This window comes from Zalophus californianus, chromosome 4 (assembly GCF_009762305.2).
Source record: "Zalophus californianus isolate mZalCal1 chromosome 4, mZalCal1.pri.v2, whole genome shotgun sequence".
Lineage (NCBI taxonomy): Eukaryota > Metazoa > Chordata > Mammalia > Carnivora > Otariidae > Zalophus > Zalophus californianus.
In genome coordinates, this window is record NC_045598.1 from 100,649,850 (window position 1) to 100,667,666 (window position 17,817).

General features: G+C 45.8%; 1 protein-coding gene across 5 annotated transcripts in view; it reads right to left on the reverse strand.

Moving 5' to 3' along the window:
• Positions 1–236: 236 nt before the first annotated feature.
• The window catches only part of WARS2 (tryptophanyl tRNA synthetase 2, mitochondrial), a 116,148-nt gene continuing 98,567 nt past the window's right edge, over positions 237–17,817 (reverse strand). For 2 of the 5 annotated variants that reach the window (XM_035727260.1, XM_027621545.2), the window contains one exon: positions 14,733–17,423. In XM_035727260.1, coding sequence (XP_035583153.1) covers positions 16,975–17,423 — 449 coding nt within the window. In that variant the 3' untranslated portion in view covers positions 14,733–16,974. The other 3 variants (XR_003524601.2, XM_027621553.2, XM_027621568.2) reach the window with 3 other exon arrangements.

Genomic DNA, 17,817 nt, shown 5'->3' on the forward strand with positions numbered 1-17,817 from the left:
GGTGGCCGCGAGCTTCCCTCCCCGGCCCGGGTTCTTCGGCAGGGCCCAAAGTGGTGCGGGCCGGTGGGAGAGGCAGCGAGGCTGCTTGAGGACCCCAGCCGCCCACCGGCGAGGCAGCTCGCTGGAAAAGGGAGTCCGGCCGCCGGCCGCTCCAGCGCAGGAAGCGGACGGTGCCAAACGCACCCTTCGCAGCTCTGCGCTTTCCACTCGTCGCGGAGGAGAGCAGAGGCTTCTAGGTCAGGCTCGGTCCCCACCCTGCGCAGCGCAGGAGCTCCTTGTGCGACTCGGGCACGTCCGCGATATTCAGACGGAGACCTGGCCGCTACGCCTGCCTTTGTCCCAGGCGGGAAGCGCCGTGCGGAGCTCGGGTGGGGCTGCAAGAGGCAAAAAAGGAAAAGGTTGGGGGAGCCGGGAGCGGCGCGGCCGAGCGCCTGGCCGAGGGCCCTCTAGGAAGCCAGCTCTGCGTCCGAATACGCGGATTTCACACCCACAGGGATACCCAAGAGCCTTCGACCCCGGCGCCCCCTGCCCCCTCGCGAGGTTTCCGAGCAGAGGCTCTTTCCCACGCAACCCACAGCGCTAATGCTCCACGTGGGTGGGCCGCGAGGGCGGCTACGGCAGCCGGCGAGGGGGCAAAAAGCCTCCTTCGCCTTATTTCTAGGGCCTCGAGATGAAGAGGACTGAGGCGCCTTGTTCACCCTAACCCAGAGATACCTCTTGCACGTCTTTTGGAGGGGTGGAAAAAAGCCAGCTTGAGTTTTCACCTTTTTTTTTTTTTTTTTTTAGATTTTGAAAAGCTACGGCCTCGCCCTCCTTGCCACTAAGGGCCTGCCCCTCTGGGCACAACTTCCGGAGAAATGGGTCCGCGCCCTGAGATCCGTGGAGCCTGCGGGCGGTGCCCTGGGGCTCGGATCGCCCACCTCGCGCCGCGCAAACCGGCGTGGGGTCTTGGGCCCGAGGAGGCCTCCGGAGCCGGCTTCAGGTTAAAGCGAAGGCCAGGTCCTCCAGGAGGCTTCCCCTCTACCTGACTTTTGCGGGTGCCCCCTTCTTCTGCCTGCAAGGTGGGCCCGTGGGAGAGGTAAAGCCTTGAGGAAGTCCTCCCTCATAAACCCAGGCTCCCCGCCGCTGTTTTGTGGAGCGAGGATCTGGCTTTGTTTCGGGCTCGGGGCTCTTAGGTTTTGCTCTACACTCTCACGGCTCGCACGCCCGACTGCACGGGCGCTCAGCCGCTTCCTGTGCTGCACCAACACATGCACGCCGAGGGACAGAACCGTCTAGGCCCCAAGCTCCCGCCGGCCTTCCGGCGGAGGCTGCGGTCCGCTTCCCTTGCACCGACTTTAGCCTCTAGCACAGGAAGGTCTTAGGAGCTCTTAATGCCAGGACATGATCCCCGTCGGAAACTGCACGCAGGGCTCGGACAGTCTCGCGCCCTGACTGCCAAGGGTGCGGCCAGTGAGCCCCAATCCCGCCTCGCTGCAACGCGTGTCCCCGGCCGGCCGTGGAGGGAGGCGGGCGGCCTGGGCCAGCTCTGCGCCCTGGGGGTGGGCTGTGGGTGACGGGGCTCGGGCCGGGAAGCTCCTCCGGAGCGGACCGAGGAGCGCACTAGCTTGTGAGCGAGGGATTGTAACGCTTGCGGCGGCCGCTAGACAGGGGCAGGCCTGGCTGCCGCCGCCGGAGTGTCCACGTTGGCCAGTGAGCACCCGGCGGTGTCCACGCCCCCCTCCTCTCTTTGCTAGCTAGTCCCCGCTAGGTCGTGGGCTGGAGCCAGGGCGTCTCGGGGTAGGGAGGCGGGAACGTGTGTGTGTGTGTGTGTGTGTGTGTGTGTCTCGGGGTAGGGAGGCGGGAACGTGTGTGTGTGTGTGTGTGTCTCGGGGTAGGGAGGCGGGAACGTGTGTGTGTGTGTGTGTGTCCGGGTCGGGGTTGGGGGTCTCCGTAAATTCCCGGAATCTCGGGAATCCCGGGCCTCTGGCTCTTGCCATCCGTGCCGAGGTCGTTAGTATCCCAGGACCCGCTGTCTGCGGGCCCCCACCCCGCCGCCTCCTCGGCTTCTGAGGCTTTCCATTTCAAAGACCCAGAGGAAAACCTTTGTGACTGTTCACAACCTCCGGCACAGTCTCGTGCTATCACCTCCCGCGGGACTGAGAAGGGCGTGAGGCTTAGTTCCTGAGCGTCCTTCCCCTTTGCCCTTTTTTCCCCTCACTCCTCAACCTCAGATAAAGAAACTGAGACCATCGAGAAAAAAAAGTAGTGAAATCCGTGCGAGAACGAGGCCGAGGAAATTTAACAGTCACAAGACTGCCCCCAGGTGATGGTTTACAGCAATAACTTTTCTGGGTAACTTCAGGTCGCTTTATCTCTTTTTTGAGCTAATGTCATCTGTGGTAGAAAAGTTACTGAATCCAAACGTTTACGTTAATCCCCCAAGAAAAGGAGAAATGGCCTGGAGAAACCTCCTTTCCACAGACGCTGAGAAATTGTTCAATTTGTCTTTCTAGCCTCACTACATTAACATTTGATAACTGCACCTTGGAAATCAAACTCTCCCCTCCTGGAGGGGCAGAACTGCTCCTACCCATCCCCTTTTCTCCCTCCCCTTCCTCCTTGTTTTCTCTTTCTGAAACAATAGCACAGGCTGCTGGAGTCAGTCTGATGATATAATCCTTAAGGCATTCACAGGCAGACCCAGGGCCAAGCTATCAAAGGGTTCAGCTTCTTCTTTTTTTAAGCTGTTTACTATTCAGGAAATTTGGTAATTATTTTTTTTTCTCCATGTAGTGGTATTACCCTCTTCCTTTTGATATTAGATCCTCTATGGGCCCCTAGCTTCATGCTGTAGAGAAAGGAGAAAGATGAAGGGGCTGAATTCTGCATCAGAATGTAATTTTCCTTTATGTCATCATTGCTGCTAAAGACCAGCTGAGGGCTTCCAAAAGAACAGGAACCCCCAGAGCAGGCAAAGTCCTCATGTTTCTAAGAGCAGAAGGGAGTGCCAATTTCATTTATTCTTTTACACAGCAAACTTATTTTTTTTCGTACTTCACTGCACCCAAATATTTTCAGTACTTTTATAGTAGGATTGAAAGGGTACCTCGGGAGGGGCAAGGGAAGATAATAACCAAATTGTAGTTATTTTTTTAAAGATTTTTTATTTATTTATGAGACAGGGAGGGAGAACGCACGCTAGAGAGAGCACAAGTAGGGGGAGCTGCAGAGGGAGAGGGAGAAGAAGGCTCCCTGTTGCACAGGGAGCCAAGAAGCAGGGGCTCGATCCCAGGACCCCGGGATCACAACCTGAGCCGCAGGCGCTTAACTGACTGAGCCACCAGGTGCCCCGATAAGAACCACATTTAAAAAAATCATTTGTTTAGAGTGCTTCACAGTGAATCATTTTTAGGGGGTTTTATTGATCAGTGTTAATATCCTTAATACGTTATCATGGTTTTCTCTGTGCCCAGCATAGTGCCTTACTCATAACAGGAGGCATTCAATAAGTATTTGTGGAATGAATGGACAAACTGAGAAGTATAAAACAAAAGGGATTAGATATTTAACTACATTCAGTTAAAAACTCCTCCAAGACACATTTCTTGAGTGTGTCATACAAAGCAAAACCAATTTTGCTAGATTGTCAGGGACTGACCATGGTTAATGGGTTTACTTTTTTTTTTTTTTGGTCTGCCAGACTGTAACATACGGAGATGAGAGACTCAAAGTTAATACTTTGATTACATACAACATCTTACATCTTGCTGGGTATATTGGTCAATCATCGTAGAGTAAGGTGAAGGAGGAAGACTCAATTATTTAAGATGGAAAATGTTAAGAGAAATTTAATGTTCAGACATCCCTTTGGGCAGTGCCAGGTATCCTGAGGGACAATATATCAATATATAGTAGTCCAGGGGTATTGAAGTTTCTATTCAGATTTCTCCTTTAATCGGGTCAGATCTCTTCCTGCCCCAGTTCTCTCCAGAACCAACATCCTCTCCTCCCTTATCTTCCCACATTAGGCTATGAAACATAGAGAAGGGGATGAGTTAAGCTGAAGATGACTCTTCTGTGTTATTTCCTCCAATCCCCCAGCCATAACTTTTTTTTAGTTGCTCCATTGTAAGCTGTGATGACTGGTTAGTGGGTTTGTGTGGGTACTAATGAGGTCGTCCCAAAGGTTCCATCCACTTGGGCGTTAGTTGATTTGGTCCTATTCCAAGTATGTCCTTTTTTTTTTTTTTAAGATTTTATTTATTCATCTGAGGCACAGAGATACAGAGAGAGAGAGAGCATGAGCCAGGGTAGAGACAGACGGAGAGGGAGAAGCAGGTTTCCCGCTAAGCCAAGAGCCCTATGTGGGGCTCGACCCAGGACCCTGGGATCACGACCTGAGCCAAAGGCAGACGCTTAACCATCTGAGCCACCCAGGTACCCCCCAAGTACGTCCTTGATAGACTTTTCTGTAAATGTGTGCTGTCTGGCTAAAGGGAACTGGGAAAGAGCCACGCTTAATATATCCTCAAGGGAGGTTATATTTTTGGAAAAGGTGTACCAATCAATTGGATTTCCCAAGGGAGCCAACGTATCACATAGGCTTATGTGCTGTGTCAGACTATGTAATAAAAAAAGATGTAAAACCCACTTTCAAGGAGCTTTCTGTTTTCCACCTCTTTTTGTATTTTTCATTTAAAATTTCCCTATGGCAAACATAGGCACTCAAGGTCAAATTGTCGGTCATTCCTTGCAGCTTTCCAAATAGAAAGACTTTCTGCTTTCTTAAGGAGTCATCTCATTAATACCCTGTACCTAGATGTAAAGCATAAGGCACAGATGGCCTTCCTAATAATGAATAGCTCCTTCTTTGATTCCTTACTATGTTTCCGCCTTAGCATGTTCAAAAGTCTCAAATACTTGAATTGGATGTTGGCTAAATTAGAAAGTGAACAGTGTTGAGTTTGATCCTAACTCCACCAAATCAGAAGTATTTCCTATCTCAGCCACACATCCTGCCTGTTATGATGGTGAGGAGCAACTGTCACTAAGGACTCTTTCCTTTGATCAGTTAAAATGTTTTTAAAAGGATTAAAGGATGGAAAGCTGACTAGAAAGCAATGGGGCTGATAGATGTTTTCAAACACCAGAATTTACTTATTCAAATTGGAGTTGTCCTTCAAAGAAGATACCCTGGGATTCTCTATCTTATTCAAATGCTTGTTCAAAACATTTTTGGAATGTCTCTTTTGGAAATGTCTTTAAGAATAGCTTACCAGCCACATGAAAGTCTGCATCATCACTGACTCCAGTATTCTTTTCCTCTTAGCCAGCTAATATGGGTACACGTCTAGAAATCAAAGCTACTCATACCGAGGAAGTAACTCTAAAAACTAGGAGTGTCAGGTGCAAAGCAACATCTTTGCCCAGAGAAAGTATGTCACCTCAATGGTGTCCCTGTGACAGAACACTTAGCAACCAATGCAGTGCCCTGGAGCAACCGTGGGTCAGTCCCACCTTCATCCAGGGGCTCCAGAGCTCCAGAACAAAGCAGCCCCAGGTAATCAGAGCAGATTCCTAGAGAGGGTGTGCCTGCCTGGAGAGTCCCAGATATTCTGAGTCTCTTTATTTGAGAGAGGGCTTGTTCCAGGAAAGCCTCCCGATGTGGAAGTGTCTGGGATATTGTAAAACAGTCTCAGAGGAGGGGTGCCTGGGTGGCTCAGTCAGTGAAGCAGCTCAAGTCATGATCTCACTGTTGTGAGATCGAGCCCCGTGTAGGGTTCTGCGCTGGGCATGGAGCCTGCTTAAGATTCTCTCTCTCCATCTCTGTCTCCCCCCACCCCACACTTGCCTTTCTCTCCCCATCTCTAAAAAAGGAGAGAAAGAAAAGAAAAGAAAGGTCTCAGAGGAATTAGACTAATTTAGCTGCCAGGCCCCTCACCTTCCTAACCCCTCTAAACAAAATAAACAAAATAAAAACAAGTGCTTTAGACTAAGAATCAGACTAGCAGGGCCAAACAGTGAAATTATAAAAGTTTACCGATGGCTTAACTGATGATGGATCATCTATAGGTTAAGAAATAATAACCCAATGGCCAACCGCATGTTTCTCATGCCCTCCCCACCCTGTAATCTTCCAAAGTGCAGACCAAGGAAAAACTACCTTGCTCATTACCCATGGTCACTACCCAGCCCAAGCCTGCTACCAGGGGATGCTGGAAACGTGGGGGATCTCGTACTCCAGCCTATACATAATGCTGGCACCTGGAGGTGGAGGACGTGTCCCCTTTGCTCCTCATTGTTATTTCCAGATCATTATCCCTCATTCCTCCCTAAAACCCCTGGCCTGGGAACTTGGGCCATCAGCCTACAGCCTCCCAAGACCACTCCCCTTCATTTCTTGAAGATTTTCTTCCTGGCCACCAGGTGCTCTGGATCCTATCCCTTCTTACTCAAGAACATTTCCTTCAGCAATTGTCCTCTCTCTCTGTCTCTCTCTCCTGCATCACCACATTTTCATTCTCTACAGGATTATTCTCATCAGCATACAAACATGCAATTCTCCGTCCCCCTCTTTATTTCCTATCACTATACTCCTGTCCCATTTCTCTACTTCTCTTTACAGCATTACTCCTGCAAGGGTTGTCAAGGTCACTGTCTTTCATTTCCCTTTTCCCATTTCCTCTTAAACGTATTCAACTTTTGACCCTTCCATGCACCCAAGCTGCTTTGATCAAGGTCACCAATGACCCCCACGTCACTAAATCCAATGGTCCTTTTCAGCCTTCACTTTACTTGACACAGATTTGTCCTTTTCTGGGAAACAGCTTTTTCATTTGTTTTCCAGGGTAACACTCTCCCGTCTAAAGCCAACCACCTTCCTGGTGGGAGGAACCACAGTTCAGTTCACAGCACACTCTATACCATTTTCTTTGTATTTCTACATCACTCATCACCTTATGCCTAACCATTTACTTTCCTAGTTCATTTATTGTCTGTCTCTCTCCACTACAATATCAATTCAAAGAGGGCAGGGATTTTTGTCTTTTTTTTTAAAGATTTTATTTATTTTATTTAAAGATTTTATTTATTTATTTATCTATTTATTTATTTATCAACAGAGAGAGACACAGCGAGAGAGGGAACACAAGCAGGGGGAGCGGGAGAGGGAGAAGCAGGCTTCCTGCTGAGCAGGGAGCCCGATGTGGGGCTCGATCCTGAGCTGAAGGCAGATGTTTAATGACTGAGCCACACAGGCGCCCTTGTCTGTTTTGTTCACCACTGTATCCCTGGTGTCTAGCAGTGCCTGGCACATAATAAGTGCTGAATAAATATTTGTGAAGTTATTTAATGAATTCACATAGTTATCTGTCTTGTGAAGCCATTTGAATTTGCAATGCCCTCAAAGGCACTTACAAACACGTATACATATAATAAATGAATAGTAATTTATGGTGCAAATTTCAAGGGCAATAAATAGGGTAATTAGTGCCAAAGTACACATGAAATACTTAACAATTCCTATGCTCTATACGGGTCCGTGAAGATGTAACATGGTTATTTTTTGCCAAATATTTCTCTGTGTGTTAAATTAGGAAAAGATTAGAAAGTCACAAGAAGAAAGACTTCTGGGGGCCACATAAGCTCTCTCATGGAAGGTTCTTGAAGATTGACAGGAGTTAACCTGCCTGCAACACCCAGGGGCCTGTTAGGCCTGGTCAGCCAACATAAGCAGATCACAATGATGTAATCCTTGTAACATGAATCCTTGCTGGGGTGCAATGGTGGGGCATGCTGGAGCCTCACAGAGGGGTCCCTCTCTAGCCTGCCCACACAGTTCAATTTGCTCCCAATAAAAATGCAATAAAAAGCTCACTTGCCTCCAGAATGTTGAATGCTTTTGATTCCAGATTATTTGGAATAGAAATCCTGACTGACAGTATTTTGGGGAAGATGATGGATGAAATATCCTTAAAGGGAAAATGAGGGAAAAAAGGAAAGAAATTGGTTGTATCTTACCAAACTGGACGATAGTTTCAAGACCCTGCAAGATTTTAAAAACATGTAAGCCAGGGCTAAAGTGATTTTTAGCAGCAAATGACTTTGTTCCTAACAGTAGGGTGGGGAAATTAAACCCTTTCTTCTAAAGATGCACAGAGCTTTAAAGCAACACTAACTGCTACATCTTCATCATCACAAAGAGTCTAGCATTCCTAAGTTTGGCAGTTTGGGGATGTACTAACAGTTATTTTAAATTTTTTTAAAAACACTGTATTTATTTATTTGAGGTAGAGAGAGCGAGCAAGCAAGAGGCAGAGAGAGAGGGAGAAGCAGACTCCAAGATGATCAGGGAGCCTGAGGTGGGGCTCGATGTGGGGCTCTATCCCAGGACCCTGGGATCATGACCTGAGCCAAAGGCAGACGCTTAACTGACTGAGCCACCCAGGCGCCCCTAACACTTATTTTATATGTTAGCACTATCTAAAGTGTTTAGCTCTGATGCCAAAGGCATAAGAGCTGTTTGCTGTGTTTAGTAATAATATTTTATGTAGCTTTTAGATTTTCTACAGATTTCAATGATCTGAATCGTCTCTTCTCTTATTAAGAAGAAGAATGGCGAACTGATTTTAATCTGAAATAACAAATTCTTTTACAAATTGCATCCATTGTCTCCTTTATTTCCTCTACCTTTACCGCCCATTAAATTTGAAGGGTTGTACAGGTTTTATACAAAACACATTAAGTCCAGGAGTCTTTATTCTCGGGCATTCTCCTTTCTAGCCCATCACCGATACCACATTGGTCTAGCCCCATCTAGTCTAGAATTCTGAACACTGAAGATTATGATGATAAGGGTGGTGACAGCAAGGACGATATTTACCTTTTATGATACTGATGTCAGATACTTTCAGAATAATTTGAATGTGCCTAACTTGTGCTTAATGTAATTTTATGACTTTCTCACCCATGACTTTAATCCATGCTCAACTGTTTTTATTTCTAGGCCATATAATCCCTTATAGGGTAATAAGTACTGTACTTTTACTACCCGCGGTATAAAATAACTCCCTCTGCTTATTTGTCTTTCTTGGCTTCAGGAGATGCTCATCAATTCTAATACTGATGATCAAATCTGTTTATCCTATTACAAATGTAGCTTTAGTTATTTCCCCTTTTAGGATTTGCATAGACCCACATGACCTAAATTTTTAGGCTGTCTATAAACAATCACATTTGCAAACAAAAACAATCTAAACTAAATTCTTTTGAGTTAATCTGATGGAAAAAGAGAAGCAGACAGGAAAATAGACAGCCAAGGCAATAATTATGTTTTTATGACTGATTATCTATTTGCACCCTTTCCCTCAAATGTAAATTCCTTGACAGAGGCCTGTTTTTATTCCTTTTTTTTATCCCCCAGTACAGTGGCTCTAAAGCATTAACACTCATCCAGATCACCTGAAGGGCTTGTTAAACCCAACTGCTGAGCCCTTCCCCAGAGTTTCCCATTCACTAAGTCTGGGGTAGTGTTTGTGAATTTCCATATCTAACAAGTCCCCAGGTGAGGATGATGCCCCTGGTCTGGGACCCATAATTTGAAAAACACTGCCTCACCACATAGAAGGTTCTCACAAAATGTTGGTTGGATTGAACTGAAATAACCCAACTGGAAGGAAGGCATCAGACAAAGAGTCTAGTAAGATTTGTGTATTGGTTGGGATAATAGCTAGGGTACTGTAACAAAGAGATCTCAAGATAAAGTGGCTTAAATATAATAAAAGTTTATTTTTCACAGAACAGTCTCGAGTTAAGTAGGGCAATCCAGGGCAAAAAGACAGCATTGCTTACTGAGTCCAGGGGACCCAGGATGAGGGGTTGAGTGCCCCCATCTTTCTCTTGTGGCTTCCATCAATGGGCCCAACAGGCTGTTCCAGTAAGGGTGTGTGTGTGTGTGTGTGTGTGTGTGTGTGTGTGTGTGTGTGTGTGTGTGTGTGTGTGTGTGTTTGTGTGTGTGTGTGTAAGCAACTTCCTTTAAAAGGATGTGTCTTGGAAATCACATACCACTTTTGCCCATATCCCATTGGCTAGAACAAATTCACAGAACCATCCCTTGCCGAAGGGTAGGCTTGCAAATGTGGTCCCTCCCTGGCACTACGTTCTTTGCTAAAACTAAGGAAGAGGATTTCATCACTAAAAAGGAAGGAGAGACGAGATACTGGGGCATGGTGAGGAGTCTCTGCCACAGCAGCTTGATGGCAAGTGATGTAAAATCTGAACCACAAGTACAGTAAGGGTTCTTTGTGTATTTGCACGTATTGTTTTCTGGGGGTGGGGGATGGGAGGTGGGGATTTAGATGGATCAAGAGACAAAAACTCTTCTGTAGACCTTGACATGTCCACATGCCAGGACATCAAAGGGGCATCAGAATGTGCTTTCCTCAAAAGAACATGAAGCTATAGAAGGCGTGAGAATGGCATGGAAGTGATGTGGCTGATGCAGGAAGGACAACGCAAGAACCAGCAACTTCAGGAAGTCCACTATCTAATTCCCAGGAGGAGAATCCATCATAAAAAAATTTTCTGGCTCTGAATTCCCATGAGGCCTCATCTCTCCTTCTAGTGTAAGACCTTTCTTCTGGAATCCTGCTAAGGAATAACACCCTTCTTGCTCACTGGTTCTCTGGCTCTAGGTGGGAACACCTCTCCCCAGGTCTGGTTCCTGTGGTCATGTCTGAACCAGACACACAATGTTTGGTTTTTTAAAAAATTATTATAGGAGGGGCGCCTGGGTGGCTCAGTCGGTTAAGTGTCTGCCTTTGGCTCAGGTCATGATCCTGGGGTCCTGAGATCAAGCCCCACAGCTGGCTCCCTGCTCAGTGGGGAGTCTGCTTCTCCCTCTGCCCCCCCACCCCTGGCTTGTGTTCTCTCTCGCTCACTCTCTCTCTCAAATGAATAAATAAAATCTTTAAAAAAATTATTATAGGAGTTCTTTTTTGGGGGGGTGGGAAGGCTGCTACAAACTGAGGGAACTCTCTGGATAATCTATTTATTTGAACTGACAGTTGCTCCCAGTGGGATTCTCTGTGGACAGGCTAGCATGGGTGAATCTGGTGGTAAATGCCAGGCACACGTACTTCTTCATCCTGCATTCACAGATAAAAGAGGGGATGTGGCTTCCTTTCCAGGAAGCCTGTATTGTAAAATCTTATTTGAAAAAGGGATTAAGTGGATGGAACTGGAGGGTATTATGCTGAGCGAAATAAGTCAATCAGAGAAAGACATGTATCATATGACCTCACTGATATGAGGAATTTTTAATCTCAGGAAACAAACTGAAGGTTGCTGGAGTGGTGGGGGGTGGGAGGGATGGGGTGGCTGGTGAGCGCTGTGAAATGTGCAAGACTGTTGAATCACAGACCTGTACCTCTGAAACAAATAACACATTATATGTTAAAAAAAAAAAAAAAGAAGATAGCAGGAGGGGAAGAATGAAGGGGGGAAATCGGAGGGGGAGACGAACCATGAGAGACGATGGACTCTGAAAAACAAACTGAGGGTTCTAGAGGGGAGGGGGTGGGGAGATGGGTTAGCTTGGTGATGGGTATTAAAGAGGGCACATTCTGCATGGAGCACTGGGTGTTATGCACAAACAATGAATCATGGATCACTTCATCAAAAACTAATGATGTAATGTATGGTGATTAACATAACATAATAAAAAATGAAAAAGGGATTAAGGTGGCTATGAAAAGACAGTGACTATGTAAAATCACATCAGTTTATTCTAAATAGAGTCATTTAAAGTCACATCATGTGCTTTTCAGAAACTTTAGGAAATGATGACTGTCAGCCTGGTTTACCATGTGTGTATGTGGGTAGGGATGGGAGGGGGCATAAAAAAAAAAAGAATTTGCATTCCATAAAGCCAACATGGCTATCTCAAATACTAAATATTCTGTTCCTTTCAGAGCCACTAAGCGAGTGTGACATTCAGAAGCCATATTTCAAATAAACAAGAGCTAATGCCATAGTCAATGGCATGTATCGGAGAGAGGTACAAGACCCAGAAGACTTTGCTTCTAGTTCTTATTCTACCTCTCACTGGCTTTCCATGTGCATCTCCAACAGACATCTCTTGAGACTGTGTCTCATTTCTAATTCTTGGTGTTTTGATGGTACCTGTAAGACAAGAGCTTGACAAAATGCTTGTTCATTGGATAGATCAGGTTGATCCACACCGAACTACCAGGAAGTTATTTTTTTGGAAAAAAAAATAACAATCATATATTGACAATTTCAACTAGTATTTCCATTCTCGTTTTGCCACATACTGTGTGGATTGGCTCTTCCCTAAATGCTTTCATGTCCCCGTGTCCTCGTTTCTTACTGGAAAGCCCTTTCTCCCATCATGTATCTATTTTATTCCTTCCCTAAACATCTTGGATGATCTTTTGTTGCCATGCTCATTCAGCCTTTGCCAGCTAGTACCTCTGTGTCCTCCTCTAACCTCCTGGCATATCATCTTTCCCCGTACCTTCCACAAAGGAGGCCCTACACAGACATTTGTCACAATGCTGAATTACGTATCTGAGGGTAAGTCACCAGCCCGCTGAACTGGTTTCCTTCCTAGAGAAAGAACAGAATCCCTGCCTAGCCAATGGAACAGAATTACTGGAAATGAACATCTGAGAACTTAAAATGATTAACAGTAAAGCCTCTGGGTCATTCGGCCAATTGAGGTACTTGGAAAAATGACATGAGAGTGAGGGGCATTCTGTTTTCAGCTCAATTTCAGGGAGGAATAGTCTCTTCCCAGCCAAAGAGATTTCAAAAGACCCCCTCTGGTTGACAGTGAAAAGGGAATGTTGATCACACAGGGAGAATACAGAGTCAATGAGAACAGAGTTGTCATTTTTTAAAAAGATTTTATTTATTTATTTGTCAGAGAGAGAGAGAGAGAGAGCACAAGCAGGGGGAGCTGCAGGCAGAGGGAGAAGCAGGCTCCCCACTGAGCAGGGAGCCCGATGAGGGACTCGATCCCAGGACTCTGGGATCATGACCTGAGCCCAAGGAAGATGCTTAACCGACTGAGCCACCCAGGCATCCCCAGAGTTGTCATGTTAAAGACAAAGAGACCAAGAACCACCACATGGCACAATCACCCCCTTTCACTAGTGACACAGGCACACAGCCCTTGACCGCATGAACTAGAGGAAAGTAAAGGTTGCAGGAGAAAGCCAACTAGACTGTGCCATGTGCGCAAATGAAGAACTTTTGGGGATAACTGCAGGAGCATTGAAGCAAGAAGCACAGGTAGGAGGAAGGGAGGCAGGGAGGGAGAAGCGAGGGCTAAGGTCACGGGACACACAGGAGAGGCTCACAAGTGCCGAGAGAAGAACCTAGACTGGTCAAGAAGGGGCAGACCATTCCCTTGGGCACACCAGTTAAGGGGTATCAGTGGGTTCCTAACTCGGAGATACTAGAGAGTAATAATCAATGTGTGAATTTATGCTAGTGGCCGAATCTTTGTTTATTTACTTGAAAGAGCAGCACTAATCGTTCCTATGTTATAGCCTGACAGAAATATGAAATGAGATAGCACATAAAAACACACAAAGTGCCCTGCAGAGAGCAAGTGCTGAGTAGTATCTGACCTGTATGTGTTTGAGCTACTACAAGCAAAATCACCAAGCTGAATGTCTTCACCCGGCAGTGTCCAATGGACATTTCTGTGATGATGGAAATATTCTCTAGCCACACTGTCCAACATGCTAGCCATTAGTCCCTGAGGCTAGTGAGCACGTACTGAGCACTCCCGTGCCTCGGTCTCATTCTTAGTAATACAAGACTGATACTAGGATTGGGTTTTGAGAATTAAATGAGAGAATACATATAAAGCAGTGGTTCTCGAAGTTTATTATGATCAGAATCACCCGGAAGGTTGTTAAAACACAGATTGCTGCGTTCATCCCCCACATTTCTGATTCAGTAGGTCTGGGGTAGAGCCAGGGAAGTTGCCCAGTCGTGTTCATGCACAGGGCAGGGAACCACATGTGGGAAACACCGTTCTAAGACATTCGGTAGGGTGCCTGATACATGTGACAACTCAATAGTGTTATGTAGTGTTTGAGGATCAGCATCTCTAAGGTTTCTGAAAAAAACAAGCAACCCACACCTTAAGAGAAACCTCTAGCCCATTTTTGGACACTATTTTGAGAAACATTTATGAGGTGCCTACATAGGACAAGATACCCCCATGTGTTCTAAGTGACAGTCTGTCAAACTGGGTTTGAAATGGGGTTTGTCAGAACACCAAGTTACCTGCCCATTGTTACTGCCATGTGAAATATCTTTCATCATTTCAACTCTCTACAAAACATATGGGAAATGACAATTAAAATCACCTTTTGAGGTGGGCCACAAGTTAGATGTCTCTCCGATTCTTCATCTCGATGAAAAGACTCTGCTGAGGCCTGTAAATGGTAGGTGGAAAGGAGGGAAAAGACGTCTAGGTTCTCAACTTGGCTCATTTATCAACTTCCTGAGATCATTGGCACGTCTCTCAGCCATGGCTGCGGATTTTGGATTTGTTGAGTCCTCAGGTCACTTGCAAAGGTAACCAGAGCAGAATGATCACAAGCCCACCCTCACCTGTGAGGGCTTTGGTCCTTGGAAGTTATCACAAGTCCCTTAGTTTTTCTCCTCAGAGATTCTTTCCATGGCACCTTGCATTCTGTGGATGAAAGGTGTGGCAAGCAGATTAAAAAAAAAAATACACAGATACAAACAATTGGTTTGATAGATCCATTAATTTTGTTATTTTCCAGTATTCATACTTTGGTTTCTTTTAAAGGAAAAAAAAAAAAGAGAGAACCTTGGAGGAAATATGCCCAAAGAGGCTGTAGGACTATAGCTACCACATTCCAAGAAAAGATCCCAAAAAGGATTTGGACCTGGGGTGGATTCCGGCATGCAGTGTTTTGTGTACTTATATCTGTTCCGATAAAAGGACTACTCTACTTCCTTCCCTTAAGAAACATGAACAAAAATTCTTTGCAGGGCACTTGGGTGGCTCAGTCAGTTAAGCATCGGACTCTTGATTTCAGCTCAGGTCATGATCTCAGGGTCATGGGATCGAGCCCTGCGTCAGGCTCTGCACTCAGAAGGGAGACTGCTTGAGATTCTCTCCTTCTCCCTCTCCCTCTTCTCCCTCTCCCCTGCTCTCTCTCTCTTCAAAATAAATAAATAAATGAATCTTTAAAAAAATTCTTTGTCCAACATACTAGTGCCTTATGTATAAAAGGTGATCATGGTACCCACTGACAAAAAAACTTATAAGCAATTTCTCTTACAAAATCAAGCTTGCTAACAGGTCCTGGTGTGGTAAGCCAGGACTGTCATTTCCATATTCAGGAAGTGCAGAGAAGCTAGGTTTTAGAGTGACTCAGAGAGACTTATTACTCAGAGAGGCTGAGGTAGAGGGGAAGTGAGAAGCTTCCACTCATCAGGAAAATCTGATCTGTCAGGCCTCACTACTATGGTAGTCTGGCAGAATATACTTTGAAGTGTCTCTGCCTTAAGCATAGGAGACAGAACTTTGGACCTGCCTTGGGGATTCTGAGAAGCAAATATGACCAAGGTTGGCGGAATCCAGATTTAAAGCAGGTGGCTACTGGTTGAGTTACTGATTTAAACAGTGTCCACAGTTCAGGTCTTATATTTCGAGTATTCACCTTCAAAATAAGAATGCCTGGAGTCCACAGATCATGCCTTTCATGGTTCTGTGCTGATGGAAAAAACACTACTCTTTAAGGAGTGAAGGTTTTAATCTTGGACTTGCTTCTTACTGAGTGATCCTGCACAAGCTAATGCACTCTCTGAGCCTGGCTTTCCTTGGGGGTAAAATGGCAATCCCCCTGGTATAGTTCCCAGGGGGCTGGTGATGTTGAACTAGAAGCAAAGGCAAAGAAGTACTTAACTACAAACAGAATTCAGAAACCTGGGTTCTTGTGAATCAATCAAGTTGAAATAATGCAACCTTCTCAGAAGATTGTATCATGTATTTCTGAATTAAACAAGACACAACAATATTTACTGGGATAGTCAGTGTGGTTTCATTGGGAACAAGTTAAGCAGCTTAAATACATTTAGGCAGGTACTATCTTAGTAACAAATGAACTCTAATAATCAACTTATTAATATAAGATCTCAATACCAATTGGTCCAAATGGCATCCCCAGGACTGTAAGTCTAAGAATCTACATACTACTTTTTAAAAGGGTTGGGACAGAGGGGCACCTGGCTGGCTCAGTCAGTGGAGCATGCGACTCTTGGGGGGTGAGTTTGAGCCCCACGTCAGGCGTAGAGATTACTTCAAAACAAAACAAAACAAAAACATTTAAAAGGGCTGGGACACATAAAGTGAGCACCTGTAATAGGATGTACTCCAGTGAGAGAGACAAATGATACCCTCATTTGCCAAATTACTGCTCACCTCAGTCACATTCGGGTACCTAAATTCAGAGTAAGGCGTGTGTCTCAAATAATTGAGGATTCAGAGAGTTATGCCTTCTTTCTTTCTTGGCCACAGCATTTTGCTGATGGGCTTTAGAACACCGCTCGATTTGAAAGTTACAAATTCTTTTTTTTTTAAGATTTTATTTATTTATTTGAGAGCGAGAGGGAACATGAGCAGGGGGAAGAGGCAGATGGAGAGGGAGAAGCAGACTCCCCACTGAGCAGAGAGCCTGATGGGGGACTTGATCCCAAGACCCTGGGATCATGACCTGAGCAGAAGACAGATGCTCAATCCACTGAGCCACCCAGGCGCCCCTGAAAGTTACAAATTCTTATTGACGAATGAAGCCAATAATCATGTGTACCAAAATTAGGTGTCCCCATCATTTTTCATTTGTGAGGAAAGCTGCCTTTATTAATAGGAGTGCACAGGCCACAAGACATAACAGGTTTTCTGCCACGCAGGGAAGCTTCCTATAGAAACCCCACCAATTTCTTCACCTCCTGGCACACGGGACGGGCTAATTCTTTGGCTTTGGCTGAGCCCACCTGGAGAACCTTCTCTAAGTGGCCCCTGTCCGTCTTCAGTTTTTCAATCTCCCTCTTAATTGGAGCAAACCTCTGAATCACGGCATCGGCCACCAGGAGCTTGTAGCGACCGGTGTCCACGCCCGCGCTCAGCTGCAGCGCTTCCTCCACGCGGAGGCCGGCCACCGCCGCGTGAATGGCCACCAGGTTGGAGACCCCGGGGCGGCGCGCTGGCTCGTAGGTCACCTCCGACGTGAAGTCCGTCACAGCCTTGCGGAATTTCTGCACGATCTCCTCCGGGCTGTCTGTTATCCTGACCGTGGCCAGTTTATCAGGGTCCGATTTGGACATTTTGGCAGAAGGATCACGGAGGGATTTCACCTTCTTCAGGGATGCTAGGGAACGCCAACATCCGCACACCGAAACCAAAACCGGAAGACAGTAACAAGAAAACATCACACCAGGAATGTCAGTGTCTAGATCTTAAAAAGTGCCAAGGGTACCAAATGACTTTATTATTATTATTATTATAAATGAGTAGGGCTGACACACCATGTTACCCCAATGTCAGTGTACGACACAGTGATTTGACAAATTTATAGATTACGCTATGTTCGCCACATGTGTCACTACCATCTGTCACCTACAACGCTATTACCATAACTGACTCTATTCCTTATGCTGTGCCTTTTATTCCTGTGACATATTCATTTGTAACTGGAAGCTTGTACTTTCCTCTCCCCTTCACCCATCTTGTCTATCCCCCCTCTTCCCCTCTGGCAACCATCA